The sequence below is a fragment of the Lathyrus oleraceus genome, chromosome 1 (genome assembly GCF_024323335.1).
Source record: "Lathyrus oleraceus cultivar Zhongwan6 chromosome 1, CAAS_Psat_ZW6_1.0, whole genome shotgun sequence".
Taxonomy (NCBI): domain Eukaryota; kingdom Viridiplantae; phylum Streptophyta; class Magnoliopsida; order Fabales; family Fabaceae; genus Lathyrus; species Lathyrus oleraceus.
In genome coordinates this window covers 184,239,295-184,257,639 of record NC_066579.1, presented here as the reverse complement: position 1 = coordinate 184,257,639, position 18,345 = coordinate 184,239,295, and the positions used below count along the sequence as shown (strand labels likewise).

Below are 18,345 nucleotides of genomic sequence, written 5' to 3'. Positions count from 1 at the left end.
TATTTAATAGGTCACCTTGCACTCCTTATAATCGGTTATGCTAATACCACTTTATTTATAGGATCGTTAGTTGGCAATCTATCAAAATTGCTTAGTCTGCAACAACCAACTAAGTGAACTATTAGTGATTCACACTTCAACAAAGATAATGAGAATATAGTATATATCTTACAATATAAAGATAATTGAAACCGTTTGAATAAGGTGATACATGTTTCTTTCACTAGGTCTTACGTTAAAATTCAAGTTTGAAAATGAAGATGCTTGAAAATTCTTAGGGGGAGTTTTTCTCTTATTTGAATTTCAGACTTCCAAAATAAACAAGTTTGAATACAACTATTTGGAATATAGAAAGGGGAAGAAACATTCTCATCATTGTAGTTTTAAAAAATGGGTTTCTCTCTAATCTTGTTTTGTAGCTGTCCACGCAAGCAGCATAGATTCTCATGTGGCAGTGTTATTGTTTGACCAACCAATCGCCTTAATGAATATGTCAAGTTGGTAACTTCTTCCTATTCAATCCATGCCAAGTCTTCCATGATCTTTTACACCACACATATATGTAACCAATGCATAATAATCAAGAACCACACCCTTCAATTTCCTTAATACAATTCTCTACACAAAAAACTACATAATCTTTTTATATATAGATCTCTGCATAATCTTTTCAATTTACAACAAGTCAAAAAAGAAAGAAAAAATGGCTGAAGAGGGAGTTAAGGAACGAACTTTGGAAGAAACACCAACTTGGGCTGTTGCAGTTGTGTGTCTTGTGTTGCTAGCTGTTTCAATCTTAATTGAACATATTATTCATGTTATTGGAAAGGTAAGCTAAGCATGGTTCGTTCTATACAAAAACGAACTCAACTATGAACAAATATATAAAGATACAGACGCAGACATGGCACTGACGACTCGACATCAATCTTAAATGCATATGTTGATGTCATGTTGTTTGTGTCGTATCGGTGTCTGATATCAATCATGTGTCTAATAGTTGTGTTCTAATTGTAGTGGTTGAAGAAGAGAAACAAAAATGCTCTTTATGAAGCTTTGGAAAAGATCAAAGGAGGTATTTGTGTAATCCTTGTTAAATTTTCCATTTTAATACTTGGACTTTGGAGTATATAATAATAATTTGTTATGTTTTGTTATGTTTCAGAGCTTATGCTACTAGGATTCATATCCTTGCTTCTAACTGTCTTCCAAGATAATATTTCTAAAATATGCGTATCACAAAAAATTGGATCAACTTGGCATCCTTGTTCCACTTCAAACACAAAGGCCAAGGCTAAATCTGATGAATCATTAGACTATAAAACCAACAATGATAGAAAACTCTTGGAGTATTTTGATCCTATTCCTCGGAGAATTCTTGCTACAAAAGGATATGATAAATGTTTTGATAAGGTAAGACTGCGATTTCAATCTAGTCGTGACATAACAGTTTTTGATGTTGTTGAAACTGCAACGCAGAAACTAGGGTTTTAAATCGAGACAATGCATTACGGTTGTTGCATCGTAAACATTGCAGTTGTTACGATGCGTATTGTGGTCATTGTTTTATCTTATAATCACATTTCTTTCATTTTCATTCCATTTTGTAGGGTCAAGTTGCATTAGTTTCTGCATATGGAATTCACCAACTCCATATATTCATTTTTGTGCTGGCACTATTTCATATCCTTCAATGTATAATAACATTAACTTTGGGAAGAATCAAGGTATATATTTCCATGCATTTATTTTTCTAAATCATAAAAGATATTTTTTTTATTATAAAGTTTTTATTTCGTACAAGACTCTTCTTTGTTGTTTTGCCTATTTAAAATAACTATTTTCTTCAGATGAGGAAGTGGAAGACTTGGGAAGATGAGACAAGAACAGTTGAATATCAATTTTATAATGGTAATACTTCAAAATTTCTTAGCTCCACTGATTATTTTAATTATTTTAATTAATTAAAATAGTTGTGTATCACCCACATGCACACAAAAAGTCAATGATGACATATTACTTTGAAAGCAAGACAAAAGCTTATATTATAAACAATACATAAAAAATTAAAATTGACTTGCATTTCTATGTTATATAGTTTAAATTTAATATATATATATATATATATATATATATATATATATATATTCGATCAAATTTCATTATATTAATATTTATTGAGATAATTTAGTAATTAATGTAACATAGTAGTATTATATATGATTTAACAATTAAACATTCAATTATTTATTATATGTATGTTGATAATATTTTAGATGCATTGGTTATAATATATATTATAATGACTTTTAATATGGTGATGAAAAATTTGTACTATGAAAAGTATAACTAAATCACTATCTATAGTCAAATCATAGGCAATTTCTTTATTATCTAGTACAATTTCAAGTGCTGATAAATTTTTTACTTTTATTAATTAATTATTAATAATAAAAACAAAGGTTGAAAAAACTAAACATGTGGGGAAAAAAAAAAGATAAATTTGTGTGATTTTAATATTCTATTATTTTTATTTTCTGGTTATATTTTTTTGTGCAGATCCTGAGAGGTTTAGGTTTGCAAGGGACACAACATTTGGAAGAAGGCACTTGAGCATGTGGGCTCAGTCACCTATTTTGTTATGGATTGTAAGGGAACTTTTGTTACATAAAATTAATCATACACATTAATTAAATGATTAAGATAAACACAAAATTAATTATACTATTAGTGACACATATTATGGTTGAATCAGGTTAGCTTCTTCAGACAATTCTTTGGATCTATCAGTAGAGTTGATTATATGGCTCTTAGGCATGGATTTATCATGGTGAGTTTATTTTTTCTTATCTAAATTATATATTGGATTTGACACATTTTTGTTAATAGGACATATATTAAAATATAAAACCTTATGTTTAATTTCAGGCTCATCTTCCTCCAGGACATGATGCACAATTTGATTTCCAAAAGTATATAAGTAGATCAATTGAAGAGGATTTTAAAGTTGTTGTAGGAATAAGGTGTGACTTAAGATTAAATATACTATCCGTTTTTTTTTTCTTTCAATAAGTTGTTTATCAACTTAAGCTTAATAATTTTTTTATTTTGTAACTTGCAGTCCAACTATCTGGCTCTTCACAGTGCTTTTCCTTCTTACAAATACTCATGGTAATAAGTTAGTTTAATAAGCTAAATAATATAAGTTCTTATTTTAGTTTATTAGACTGATTATAATTTTTAAAATTTTGTTATATGGGCAGGGTGGTATTCTTATTATTGGCTTCCATTTCTTCCACTAATTGTAAGCATAATCTACATTTTGTTTCTTAATTAAGGGTTGAAATAAATAACAAATAATAAGTTCTAATTTAAAAATTACAGGTAATCTTATTAGTTGGTGCTAAGTTACAAATGATCATAACAAAAATGGGATTAAGGATTCAAGACAGAGGAGAAGTAATCAAGGGTGCACCTGTGGTTGAGCCTGGAGATCACCTTTTCTGGTTCAATCGTCCTCACCTTCTTCTCTTCACGATTCATCTTGTTCTCTTTCAGGTAACTTCAGAGCAATATCAGTATCTAACAATACATGTGAATTGTCTATGCAAATCTCATGCGCGTGTGTGTATGTGTGTTTGTACATGAATCTCATCTTGAATCCTGATTCATTATAGTAAATCTCGATTTACTACGATGAATCTTGATTCACTATGATAAAATTGTGATTCATTATAACTAATTATGTTTGCTTCTATGATGCAGAATGCCTTTCAACTTGCATTTTTTGCTTGGAGTACAGTAAGTTTATCTATCTTTGATCATCTTTTCTTAATCTTAAATTTGTGCTATCATATTGATGAGAGCCGTCTCAAGTTTTTAGAGTCCCTATGTAGATTAGTCGTAGTTTAACCATGACAAAACAAATAGAAGTTCTATTTAACCACGTTTTAACTGTAACAAATATTTTATGAAGCCCTATTTAGTCACAGTTACATTTCGGGGTCTTGTGCGATAGCCCGTCTTGCACGCCCTCAAAGACGTACTTGATGTTGATTACATGCTATGAAATGTTTATGTTTAATAGACATCAGGGTTTTGTTAGTTTTAAGAGTCAAATTTAAAATTCTAACTCTTCCAGAATTTTTCTGTTTCAGTATGAGTTTTCCATAACCTCTTGCTTCCACAAAACAACTGCAGATAGTGTCATTAGAATCACTGTAGGGTAAGTTGATTTCTGAAACAAAAGAGCACCTAATGATATTAACAATTATATATTAAACTAACTATGAAGTGACAATTTTAATTTGCAGGGTTGTAATACAAACTCTATGTAGCTATGTGACTTTGCCTCTTTATGCTCTAGTCACACAGGTAATTAATTGGCCAAAGAATTCATTTAAGCATTTTTTCTGTGTAAAATGATTATCAATTGACACTAAAAAAGTTTTACACAAATGTCCAATCATGTTTTACCAAGTAAACATTTGTGTTTCTATTTTGGAAAATAACATATTATGGGCTAAATTACATATTTTTGTCCCTTAAGTTATTTTTGAGTTTCACTTTAGTATTAAAACTTTTTTTTTCATTTTAGTCACTTAAGTTATGAATGATAGACACTTTGATCATTATCGGTAAGTTTGTTTTCCGTTTGAGTCTGCCAAATATTTCTTATGTTCCTTCTTTTTCTTGATGAGTCAGGTGCTTGGTCTGCAAAACGTAATGCCATGTATGACACATTCGACAGACTCGAATGGAAAATTTATAAAAATGATCAAAGTGTCCAACATATTAGTAATAATTGGACCAAAATGAAACAAAAAAACACTTAATAGACCAAAGTAAAATCTAAAGATAACTTGAGACGAAAGTATAATTTAAGCAACTATTTAACACTATGAATTGGAGTTAGTAAACTCCTTTTCTTTTACCACATAGTGCATAGTTAGGAACTGATTTCATTTTATACTGTTTTGACTGATATGACAGATGGGATCAACCATGAAACCAACCATTTTCAACGAAAGAGTGGCAACAGCGCTTAAGAACTGGCACCACACAGCCAAAAAGCAGGTAAAACAGAGCAACCACTCAAACAACACGACACCGTATTCAAGCAGGCCATCAACCCCAACACATGCCATGTCTCCTGTTCACCTGCTCCATAGACACACTGCTGGAAACAGCGACAGTCTACAAACTTCTCCGGAAAAGTCTGATTATAAAAATGAACAGTGGGATATTGAAGGAGAAGGACCAACTTCCCTAAGAAACGATCAAACAGGGCAACATGAGATTCAAATAGCGGGTGTCGAGTCATTTTCGTCAACCGAATTGCCGGTTAGAATTAGACATGAAAGCACCTCTGGTTCAAAAGATTTTTCTTTCGAGAAGCGCCACTTAGGGAGCAATTAGAATTGTAGATATTGATAACCAGTTCAATGTATACCAATTAGGTACATTCTTGCAGATAAAGATAGAGGAACTCCTTCTAAGAATGGAGTGTAAATTTGTTGAGGTAGCAGCTTGATTTGTGGATATAATCATAGGGTATGAAAATGCAAGACTATATTTTGTGAATTTTGTTTCCTGTGCAAATGATTAATGCTTAGTTTGAGGTATGTAACACACATTGAGATTGATGAATATATATTTTGTCATTGTGCTATATTTTTTTACAGGCAGCGTCGACGTGTCCGTGTCAGAGTACTTTATAGCTTCATAGTTTTTGTACTAATCAAGAGTTTTTTTTTATAAGCTACTAATCAAGAGTTTGATTGTTCAAAAAGAAATTCAATTTTTAAAATAAGACAATTCTCTTAATTTTGTCTTGTTTAAAGGAATACTATTATTGATTTTTCACCATAGAACTAGTCTGGTTTTGGAGGTACCATAAACTCCTAAAATGAAAATGACATACTTGCATGATATTTCAAATGTCAAGACTCTTCCTCAATCTTAAAGTCTTTATATGGATGACCTTATCTAAACTTAACATCATGCATTTAAGCATTAAAATTAAAATAGGTGAAGCAAATTATGAAAAGATGCACCAAAAGTTAAATTGATTTTGTATGACTTGAAAACTTGTGTAGCAAGTTTGACGCCAAATTTTGCATGGTGTGACACCACTCCTTATAGAATATTACACAACTATAACGTATGTACAAGTAACATAATATGTAGAAAATGTCATCTCATACTATTTTTATTTTATTTTAGAATATCTTATTTTGTCTTTTAGGATAAACTTTTAATTTTAGTATATCTTAATTATCTTCTAGGATTAGTTTCCGTAGTATCTAGCTACTATCGTGATTAGTTTCCTAATTTCACTAGTTATTTAAGATTCTAGTCCCGTTAAATCAGTTCAGTTAGTAGTTATACAGAAACATCCGACTAAGGGATGCGGATTCGAACCCGTGACATTCCATTAATTCTTTAAGAATTGAAATTCCAGCCAATAGACCACTATACCAAAAGTCCCATCTTAATAGGGACTTAGTGATGAAATTTTGGGATATTACAAAAGTCCCATCTTTCATCCAGAAAGTTGTATGACATAAAAGTCTTCATATGGGGACAACAATTGCAACAGTTCTTTGGATTCTATGTATTTGGGTAATTGATTTTATTGGAAAGTCAATTATATTTTTCCAACAAAAGAAAGAGAAAGCTGTTGTTTCCTAAGGCTTATCATAGTCCAAGTTAAAACACACATTAAAATCCTCCTTCATCTAGACAAAAATTAATCTTATAGGGAAAATGTCAAGTTTCATATTGACTGAACTTTTGGAAGAAAAATAATATTGACTGAACTTAATTGATCCAAAATATAATTATAAATTACAAAAATTAAACAAGTCCATCTAATTTAACATTTTTAATGAAAACCTTATATTTTTAAAATAATTTAGATAAATCTTCACAATGAATACTTCATTTAACTTTTTTGTTTTATCAATAATATAGAGATCTATATAAAAACTTAGATAAACTTAAATATTTTAATGGAAGATAACATAGCTGAATTACCCCATATACTTCACTCAAGCTTTTAAATGTGTTCATAAAATTTAATAAAAATTCACAAGAGTTAATGATTAGGGATCGATCTATTAGAAAGTTCTCAAAAGTAAATAAGTAATAATGACTGAAACCATAAAGGTATAAACAAACAAAAATTTCTTAGGTTTAGAAAAATAGCAGTCTCCTTCCAATTACTAATATGAATGTTTTAGCCAAAATTATGAACCAACAATGTGATAGGACTGCTGTGCCCAAGTCCCAAATCAAGTAGTATCAAATAATCAGTGGAGTATTTAGCAAGGTTGTCAAGATCGAGATCTTGCATAAGATCGGGAGAGGATAGTAAGATTGTAAAACATAAGATCATTATTAAGATCGGAAGATTCGGCCCAATTATTTTTGTAAGATCGAGAGGGGGTAGCAGGATCGTAAAACATAAAATCGTAACAAAAAGCGTACGAAACTACTGAAACAAAAAACAATATTATACATTTGAAGTGTTTTTACATGATATTTTGGTAGACAAGTGTATTTGTGGGAAAATGACGGACACCGAACCGTAATTGTTGCGCCTTTGCATCTTGTCATCCTTCTAGGTCTGTAATGGTGGTGGTCGGAAAACGATCGACCATGGCCGGAATTGGCCAAGATTGCACAAAATCAATGGTTTTACGATGTTTTTACAATTTGGCTACAACACTCGATTCTACTTAAGATCTAGATCGTTGAAGGTGAGTGAGATCGCAAAATTGTAAGATTTTAAGATCTAGATCGAAATTTTAACAACCTTGGTATTTAGTGGCTTGGTTCTTCTCCCTTGATGTCTTTTATAGGAGGGACGCGGCTATGAGGGGGCAGTGCAATGATAGGAACTTAGGTATTATGGAGTAAGGAATGTTCGGTGAAGTATTTAATTGCTTAGAAAATTGTTTCAAAGCTTTTTACATGTAAAAGCCAAAAGAGCAAAAGCAATCAAGCAGACTGCAATGCAGGGTGTATGAAAGGAGGAACCTAACACACCGAAAGAAAACTACGACAGAAAAAACACAAACAGCGAATGGAAAGTATTGTCTCAGATAGTAATGGACTTTCTGTACTTACAGGTAATCCTCCTGCCTTGTAGTGTAGTACAGTGCAATAGCAGCGATGAATGCACACACTGATGTTAGAAAATTAACAACAAATATGAACTCGATGAACTCCCTGGAACCCCATATTGGTTCAAGCAGCTTCCCAATAAACAGAAAACTGAATACACTGACCACCACCTACAAAATTGTTCAAACTACAAAGCATGTTAAATGCAGAGGATTTTTTTAATAATGGATACAGGACGGGTACAATTACAATGAATAGTGTCAGAAACGTGAAGCAAGCCCCATATACAGACTATTCAACGTAACCAGCCGTAATAAGATTCCAAGCAAAAGGGATTGTCCTGCTGACAAGAGATCCACTTTAGGATACTGTATATTCATTGATGATGATGGCAAAATTATCTTTTAGAGAAGCAAGAAACAAAATGTTGTTGCAAAGTCGGGTGCAAAAGAGAATATCTAAGTTAACTCAATCATTTTATTAACCTTTGGTATTGCCAAACCCCCTCCAAGCCATAATTGAAGAACAAAAAAGAACCTCCAAGAGCTACCTACCACGAGTAGATTGTGTCCTAATATTATTTTTTCTTAATTAAATGTTGGAACAATTTGAATAGCTCCGGCCACAAGGGCTCAAAATACTTGAAGCCCAGCTACATAAATTATGCTATCTGTATTTTACAAATTCAGTACCCTCACTGAATTGCTATGTGTACTCATCAAACCCAGAAAAACAATAAGGTCCTTCATAAAAAGCAAGGGAAGGTTATAGAGAAACAATAAATCACAACAAAATCCACCATGTTACTATCATTGACGAATATATGATACTGCATACTCCTCCTAGCTAATAGAAAGCAATAGAAATTGAAAGGAAAATTGAGGCAGAGAAAGGGTGAGAGGCCTCCCTAAAATGTGATTGTATGATTTTCTGATTAACAATGCACAGGGTGCAGATAACCACATTAGTGTTAAAGTATGCAAGCAATGCATAGGGTGGTAAGATTTGTTGCGACTATCTAACAGAATCTGATTTAAATTTAATTAACTCTAACGATACTATACAGAAGCACACACCTGAGACTATACTAACACTAACGTTATACTACTACTTTGTTAAAAAAAAGCAAATGTTAGTTGTTATTTTTTCCTAGTGTAAGGAAGAAGTTGAACTCATGAACTCCTTATTACCACAACCCCTTTGTTTCTCCTGCAAACCATCAAGCCACAGTTTAATATGCAAAACTTACACAAGGTTGTGCATTTGTATTATTTATGACAACTCATGCAACCACAATTTAGCTAACTTGACTGTGTCCACTTATATAGCCTGAAAGTGCTGATGCATACTAATACAAACTGGACTTCTGTTACAGAGAATTAGGGGGAAAATGCCCTGATTACATAACAATAATAGAGAACTTTGAGGGTTTATCCTATAGCATTGCCCCACTCTCAACTATAAATTATCTCTAACTCCCCCCAATTGACATAGATGTATCCCTTATACAGCTATACAAATCCAACATATGTTTTATCTACCCTATACCACATACGTAAAAATCAAATCTTACATGTATTCATGGTGGATTTTGATCCCGTTCACAAAGAAGATCGCAAACTGGTAGGATAGTCATTTAATCATCACAAATGAAGATTGTAAAAACAGTTGAATCAACCATCTTGATGAGCTAGACCACTGACTTTGGTAAGCAACCCACGACCTATTTGGATAGTTTTGACCTTAACTGACTATCATCATCCTCTCCTACGTGACTGTCAATCTGTCATCAATCTGTCAATCTATATTCTCCATCAATCTCATTCATTTGTTAACATCTGATATTTATCTGTCCAGTACATTCTCAATTTCGCACAACACATATGACTCACCAAAGTTTTTAATTGATCTATGTTAAAGGGTTTGTATCTTGACATCCAATATATCATCAATCTATAACACCCCAGACTCACTTCTCTACTCCTTTTCGGACTCTATTGCATGGGGAGAACTTTGAGCTTGATCTCTATTGGGCAACTTATTATTATTAGTTCCTCTATTTTCTCGAATATGAAAATGTATTAAGCTTGGCTTCTGCGAGTGTAGGTGCAGCTTCTTCTTTCTTTCAGTTTTCTTTTAGTTTCATTATTTATTTGTTAAAAAAACTCATGTAAGTCGTATCCTATCTGACACATACAAGTCCGCAGTGATAATAATTTGAGAAAAATAATTAATCACATTTATGGGTGTCGAGTTGTGCGCACATCTATACGTGTCAGACACCATACACGCATGAAGTGTTGGTGCTATAGACGACATATCTTTAGCTTAAACTGTGATTTAGAAAAACAATATTCATAATAGTTGTATATCACCGACATTTCTCATTAAAGACGTAACTGGTGTCCGACATATGTCCTCTTAGATATTCAATCACTTCATTCTTCAAATTTCAAACTATTACTGTTGTCTATCTTAGTTTCAGTTTCATATTCGGTGTTTGTGTACATGCTTCATAGCATTATTCTCATTCTATAATGATTTCGACCTATTTCAGTCCTATCATAAACTCTAATTGAAAGGTTTATCGAAGAAAATTTAAAGTTACAATGATTATTACCTATGGAATCAATTGGCAGAAAATGGTAATTTGGAATCTGAAAAATGGAAAACCTAATTGAAAAGCATAGTCGAAAAAATATAGAAGAAAAGAAAATGTACCTGGCGGGAATACGAGCGAGGCAGTTAAGAGCTGAGGGGAAAAGTGAATGAGAAGGTGAGCAGCAAGCAGCACCACCGTAAGGCCCTTGCGGAGGCGAGTGATTCCAGAGAAGGGAGAAAGTGGTGGCGCACTCATGGATTCCGGTGATCTCAACTGCCACTCTGAAAATGAAGTTTCTCGACTACGGTGATGCCATCTTTTCAAATTATATATTAATTTATAATTTTAATAAGGATAATGTTAAGAAACTCATAAAAAAATTGTATTTGGAAAAATAATTAAAAAATTAACTTTATAGTTTTGTTAAAATTAATTTATAATTTCTAAAATATTACTTTTTATTTAATTTTTATTTTATATTTTCAATAAAAATAAGAAAAAATATATTCTACTAAATTATGTAAAAATAATAACTTTTTACTAGGGTTTTATTAAAAAATTTACACTATATTTATTAAACTCTAAAAAAAAGTAACTTTTTTTGTTAAGAAAATGTAATTATTTTTAATACCCATGCATTTTGATTGGATACCAAAATTAAAATAAATTTTACATTTTAAACTTTAAATATAATATTGTTTTAGACCGACCATATTTATCTCGATTCGGTCACATTTTTAGAGATCAATCATCATAAGAAAATAATTCTTTTGACTACTCTAAACTGATCATTCCCTCGATCCGACCACTACGAGATGTGACGTCCCGAATTTAAATCAGGTATCTACCAAGCTTCATGGATATTCTCTAACTATTGGACCTTCAATGATTTGGAAGCATGAGATCCATACCTCCAACGCAACCAACGATCCTCCGCATTTCACGCCAAAAAAGTATTAAGAAAGTTATATATATATATATATATATATATATATATATATATATATATATATATATATATATATATATATATATATATATATATATATATATATATGATGTCAGCATTTTAGGTAACAAGGTTCAAACACATTTTGAATACTCTTTCATCATTCACATACTAACTTGAGCGTCGGAATGCTAACTTTACAAGTAAAACTCATGTTTCCTCGCATTGGAAACCTTCATTTGTCGCAGCTTCCGCAACTCTACACATTTATGGTTCCTAAACGAAACAATAGCGTTGTCTGTGGGAACTGATAGACCTACGACCTTCTGTGCTTCTAAACTTCGTTGATCCATAGAAATATAGGGATCAATAGTTACTCATTTTGCCACCTCAAGTGAAATTGTCTTAGCCGCTTTTGGCGTAGCACCGTCAATCATCAGTGTACCGAACACAACTCCTTCTGCTGGCAATAGTAACCTCAATTCAGATGCTCTTCAGCAACCAGGCATAATCCTCCCTCTAGCACGGGCGAGCACTGTCCAAACGATAATGCTTCGGATTCAATCCTCGACTCCTCTAGAACGACCTGAGATCTTGGGCGATTTTGGTATTCTAGAGGCAAACCTTGTGTCTCGAGGTGCGAATGGGCTGATAAATGGAGTTTACAACGCCGTTCAACAGCAAAACTCCAAACAGTCGAAGAAAGTCTCCAGCATCAAACATCGGGAAAATACGGTACAAGAAGGCAACTCGAGAAGAAACCGTTCTGAATGGCCAGAGCCATATGTAGCGAAAGAAGAGAGAAAAATCTGAAAACAAAAATAGTGGTCTAAAGAGGGAAACATAATTCCCCTCCTCAAAGTTCGGGTAGAGATCATAGTAGTCGAGCTCCACTCTATAATAGTAATGAACATCAACCGAGTCGAACACAACCTAAACATCCTTTATGTGCTCTATTTTAGAAATCAAAATCCCTAAATCCATGCCCCCCCCCTAAGTTAGAGGAATGCAACAAGAAAGGAGATTCCTACGAACACATGCAACTTGTCAACTACCGGCTCAACTACTATTGCCTTGTCTATGCCCTTAAATGCAAGCTATTGACGTTGACGCTAGTCGAACCAGCCAGGATATGGTACTACAACCTGCTTGACGGATGCATCGAATCATGAACAGATTTTTGCAATCGACTTACTGCATATTTCACCGCACAAAAAAGCCAAACAGTTACTATAATCGCCCTTAGTTACATCATGCAAAGAGCGAAAGAAAGCATGTGATTGTACATCGATCGATTCACTCAAGCTGCGATAGAAGTAGAAGGAACTAAATAATCTCTCCAATGTTGGATCTTCGACAATGGCCTCATTCGCGATCACCCTTTTCGCACCAAGTTAGGGAACAAAAAGGTGAGAACAACTCAAGAGATTTTAAACTTATCTCAAACATATATCACATTGGAGCAGAAGCTGAACGCTCGCTTCGATAATCCAGCCTCATCTATCGATGTTCACTCTGAACGCCCGTTGGGAAAGGATTCCCGCAGGCAAGAAGAGGATATCGATAAAGGAACAGACAGTCGGTATGACAGGTATACTCCTCTGAACACTTCCCGTGGAAGAATCTACCAAAAGTGTGCTAATACCAAGTTTAGAAAAGCAAGAATTCAAGCCCTAATACCATACGAGAGTCCAACCAGATGGATAGGTCAAAGTATTGTCGCTTCTATATAGGACATGGCCACAACACTAGCAATTACATTTATAGTGACCCAAGTTGCTTTCAGGATTCATCCTGAACTCCCCCTTCCTTGGAAGGAGATCCTTCCTCTTCATCCACGAGTTGGCCACTAAAGACCAATTTGAATACGTCAATATGACTCAAATCCAAATCAGGATAATAGCAACTACTTATTCTTTGGTTCGTTCAAAGTATGGGTCAGAAGTATCCACTAGGTTATCCTTACAGGAAGATATATCTTCTTCCATCTTCTTCTTAAAAATAAGTTGGCTTCAAGAGACTCTTTCAGGTTGTTATCTGATAAGGTGGGATTTATTTGCCTTTATGTTTGCCTTCTCGAGGGCTTCCCTGAGCTTTGTCTCTGACCATTTTAGCTCATCCCACTCCTTAGTAGCAATTTTTGCTAACTCTTTTTCATGAGTCAGCGCTTCCTTCGCTGAAGTAATATTAACCTGCAAGTCACCACATATTTGTTCTCCTGGGCATGCTCATCCATGAGCACTCGCTCCATCATCGGGCCAATCAACAAATGGTTTTCCACCATGTTGAATAATTTATGAGTTCCCATCCAACTGATAATGTAATATCCCATATACTCTTTAGTGCTATAAATATTGTTAGTTGAGACAAATGGAGTAATTAGTGGACTCGGAAGAGATCAATTATTATTAAAAGAGACTGACCTTTATTAGTAAGTACAAGAATGGATATTTTGGTAACACTAATAATTGGTAAATTAGTACTAAAAGATAAATCTCAATTTGAGATATTTTTCTCTCATTGCTTTATATATATATATATATATATATATATATATATATATATATATATATATATATATATATATATATATATATATATATATATATATATATATATATATATATATATATATATATATATATATATATATGGGGGAGGTATGCGTGTGTGTGTGGTAAAAGAAAGAAGAAGTGGATAAGAACAAGAGCAAAGAGAGAAAAACCAAAAATGAGAAAGAGAGAAAGGAAAAGAGAAAGAATGAAGGAGAAGAGAAAGAAGGGAAGAAGAATAAGGAACCACGGAAAATCATCATCATCACCCAATTATCCCATCTCCTTCGTCATCTTCGTATCTAGACGTGAGTTCCTAGATAGAATTAACTTTGGATGGAAGAAATTCATGAAATTGGGAACTAATATTTTTAACTTCATGATCTATGCATGATTTTTTTGCTTCCATACTTATATGTTATTCCATCATCTTTATATGGTTTTTGGTGTAAAAGCATGCTATGTTGTTGTGTTGTTGTGTTAAGAAGTTAAGAAATGAAGAAACTTGATGAAAGGGTGTGGGTTCACGTATTATTGTACTGTATGTGTGACTTTGTTATGTTTTGATCCTCCTAAGATGTTAGTTGATGTTAGATTGTTGTCGCTACGCGAAAAAAACTAACTACAACACGGAGTTTCCACCAGATTTTATTTATTCCAAAAAAGGAAAGGTAAAATGTCGATAAAACCCCCTAAAGAAAAGGAAATTGATCTCGCAACCAAAAAATAGGGTTCGAAAGTCGGTTATGCAAGGAGAAAGTATTAACACCCCTCACATACATCATACTCGATGGGAACCATTTAGGTTGTCTACACCAATGGGTGTTTTTATCTAAAAGTCTACTTGATAAAAGGGAAAAGGGATGTTTTTTTATTTGTGCACTCGCTAATGATTGGGGCCCTTGTGCCTATGTATCATCATCGTGAAATGAAGAATCGGAGCTTCTAAGTTCTGAGTATAAAATGAGAATTTGTTGGTTGTTTTTACCTTGAAAAAGGGTTTTCAGAATAATGTCATAAGGCGTAAAATATAGTTTGATGAGTTGATGTTGTTTTTTGGTTTTTTATGAAAAGGTGGTTGGTTTGAATTGCACTACTACACGGGGTGCACAATCATAATCGTAGTTTATTACTTTTTGAGTTTTTATTGGAAAAAAATGTCATTTGATGTTGGATCAAGGGTTTGCTTATTATTTTGAAATGGTGAGGTTGACCTAATTCCTAAGAGATTAAAAGGAAATCAAAGATGAAAAGTACAACCAAAGGGAAAGGGGTACATGGAAAATGACAAGGGAAATAATGCAAGAAATAAAGGTTCTCGTTGTAAGGTAGCCCAAAAGAAAGCCTTGTGTGTGCAAAGTGGCCTAAGATAACAAGTGGATAATGGACTAAAACATGTCTCCCTAGGGAAGTGTCGCGAATTCCATTCTTACAACAAAAGATTGAAAGTCTATGATGAAACAACAAATCAAAGTAATAGGTCAAGTATCATAATCTCAAGGTCCGAATGCAAGGGTTCTAACAAGTCCTCTAAGTCCAACATTAGGTCACAAATGATACATCTTTTTGGTTTTTTCATTTTATCATATTTTTGTTTTTTTTCAATGTATTAGATAACAAAAAGTAAAACACAATAACTAAAGCATAAATAAAGATGCATGAAGATGAGATAAATTACAATGATGAAGTAGTTGATGAGGATGATGAATGATAGTTAGAGTGCATAAAGTGAATAGCAAAATGTATATGACAAAAGGTAAAAGTTAGAGGTTAAAAGTCAGGTTACAAAAGGTGATCCCTAGGGGTTCTCTATCCACAAATCAAAGGACTCAAAATATGGCGCATTAAGGGATAACTTATCAATGATTCAAAGTGTCAAAATGATTTAATTATTATTTATCAACATGTTTGAATCAAAGAAGATTGAATCAACCGAAACGTCCATCTATCAATGATTTGAAGTCTGAAAGATCTTATCACCCAAGAAATCACACATAAAAATGGAAACAAATTAAAATATAACAAGGGGATAGAAGTTAGTAGTTAGGTTAGATGGTGTTAGTACAATAGAATGGATTATCAGAGTACAAATTAATCAACTATTATACTATTAATAAGATGAAGGAACAAAACCAAAATTAATTGCAAAGCAATACAGGGATTAATTTCAATATAGAAAGAAAAATGGGATTGGATAAAAGACCAAAATGCAAAGAGAAATTAATTTTCAATATTAATATTAATTATTAAATTGAAAATTAAAATAGTCAATAAAATATAAAATGAAAATCACATTTAAATTGAAAAGTAATTATGGAAATTAAATTGCAAAATAAAAGTGTAAAAATGCTTGAATTAAAATATACATTCTAATCAAAATTAATTTGCAAATATAATTATAGAAATTAATTGCAAATTAAATCAATTAAAATGTAATAAAATCAATTTAAATTGTAAAACAATATTAATTATTATTTTATAAAATTAAAATTGATGAAAAATAAAATCAAGATTTACAATTGAAATGAAAATAAATAAATTAAAATTAGAAATTAAAATAATTAAAAAAATAATTAAAAGAGAATAAATAGAAATAAAGAAAATCAAATAATAAATAAAATGGGGGGTGCAATCTGGAAAAAGGGAGTCCAAAAAGCAAATGGGACAAGACCAGGGTGCGAGGTCCAAAACCACATATGAGTAGACCAAGGGAGTTAACGCGCGGTCCATCCAATGATCAAATCTGTTGGATCTGATCTGATGGACAAACGCGCTATATGGAAGACCAACACCCACCATTGGATCAGACTACTTAAAAAAGTAAGCAAAAGAAAAGGCCCAAATCGAGAGGACCAAGGCATGCGCGTTTTGACCAAATCACATGTGAACATTGGGAGCCACATCACTCAAAACAACCAATCGGCGTGCGCCAATAAAATACATTTGAATTCAATTTAAAATGGAAACTCGGGAAGCCATAATCGTGGCATCATCTTCAACCTCGAGTCAACTGGAAATCCAACTCCTACAACTCAAAACTTTAAGTGGAATCAAACATGGATTCCACTTTACCTATGATCATCGTTGCTACCTCCATATGAGCCATTGATTGCTATGAGTATGAAGAATTTCAGCCAGACACAAATGAAATGAAAACCCTCATTTAAAAATTAAATAGCAATGGTAAAGTAATGAGAGCTCAAAGCACAACGTTAATGACCAGTGGAACACAACGAGCATAGTGGCAACTTATTCCAAGTGAAATGGTGGTGGTTTCTACCTTGCCAGAAAAGGTGACAATTGTAGACTCCGACGAGTTGGGGAGCTCAGGTGACGTGGATTTTAGCAGTTCTCTTGGTCTGGTTAACTTTAAGGAAGTTTAGGGAAGGTGTTTTGATGCTCAGGTTGTGTTGAAAATGGCTCAAAGGTTTCAACTGAGTGCTCTATTTTGAAGCTTGTTCATGAGTTATTTCAACAGGGATTTTGTGGCTACAAAGCTTGGGAAAATGATGGAAAATAATGATTTGTTTATGGGCAAGTTGCAGGTGCCTCATACGTGTGAAATGGTGTTGAATTCCTATGAATCTGAAAAAGGTGAAAATGGAAACTTGCTTACTAAGGGTTGATGAGCTGGCATGTGAGTGTGTATGCACAATCCTCCTCTCATTTCGTGTTGCACATAGGGGAATCTTTTCCAATCATTTGTGGGTTGTAACTCTTCTAGAAATATTCTGAATTTTGGCATTTGCTTAGGCCCGTGTTTTGTTACAATCAGTGTTTTGTGTACCTCACTCTTTGCTACATATGTACTATACATTTGGCCTCCAATTGTTGCTTTCAAAATTCTTATGCACATGCTTTGGTCATTTGCGAAGGAATGCGCTTGATTTGGTGACTTGGAACAAAGATGCATAGCTGTTTGGCTTGGTGTGGTTTTATGCACACAACTTGGCATGACACAATGTTTAGGCTTGGGATAAATGAAACTAGCTTGTGCATTTTAGGCCAAATACTCTTTTCCATGATCTTAACAAGATGCAAAAAGAATTAGGGCAAAAGGAGATTTGAGGTGAAAATGGCATAGGTGTAAAGTAGTAGTAATGACATGGTTT

General features: G+C 33.1%; 1 protein-coding gene across 1 annotated transcript; it reads left to right on the top strand.

Moving 5' to 3' along the window:
* The first annotated feature begins 304 nt into the window (after positions 1 to 304).
* On the top strand, positions 305 to 5,681 carry LOC127126502 (MLO-like protein 12). Its single transcript, XM_051055434.1, has 15 exons — positions 305 to 829; positions 1,018 to 1,075; positions 1,166 to 1,413; positions 1,611 to 1,727; positions 1,851 to 1,911; positions 2,560 to 2,648; positions 2,756 to 2,830; positions 2,929 to 3,023; positions 3,122 to 3,171; positions 3,264 to 3,304; positions 3,385 to 3,558; positions 3,766 to 3,801; positions 4,158 to 4,225; positions 4,314 to 4,374; positions 4,993 to 5,681. The coding sequence occupies exons 1-15, from the start codon at positions 704 to 706 to the stop codon at positions 5,416 to 5,418; spliced, it is 1,725 nt and encodes a 574-aa protein (XP_050911391.1). The 5' UTR covers positions 305 to 703; the 3' UTR covers positions 5,419 to 5,681.
* The last annotated feature ends 12,664 nt before the right edge of the window (positions 5,682 to 18,345 follow it).

Bases quoted from the DNA above. Each gene is read 5' to 3' on its own strand.
- LOC127126502 (XM_051055434.1), top strand. From the start codon at position 704: ATGGCTGAAGAGGGAGTTAAGGAACGAACTTTGGAAGAAACACCAACT. The intron at 3,305-3,384 runs GTAAGCATAATC...TAAAAATTACAG, and splicing joins TTCCATTTCTTCCACTAATT to GTAATCTTATTAGTTGGTGC. The intron at 3,559-3,765 runs GTAACTTCAGAG...TCTATGATGCAG, and splicing joins TTCATCTTGTTCTCTTTCAG to AATGCCTTTCAACTTGCATT.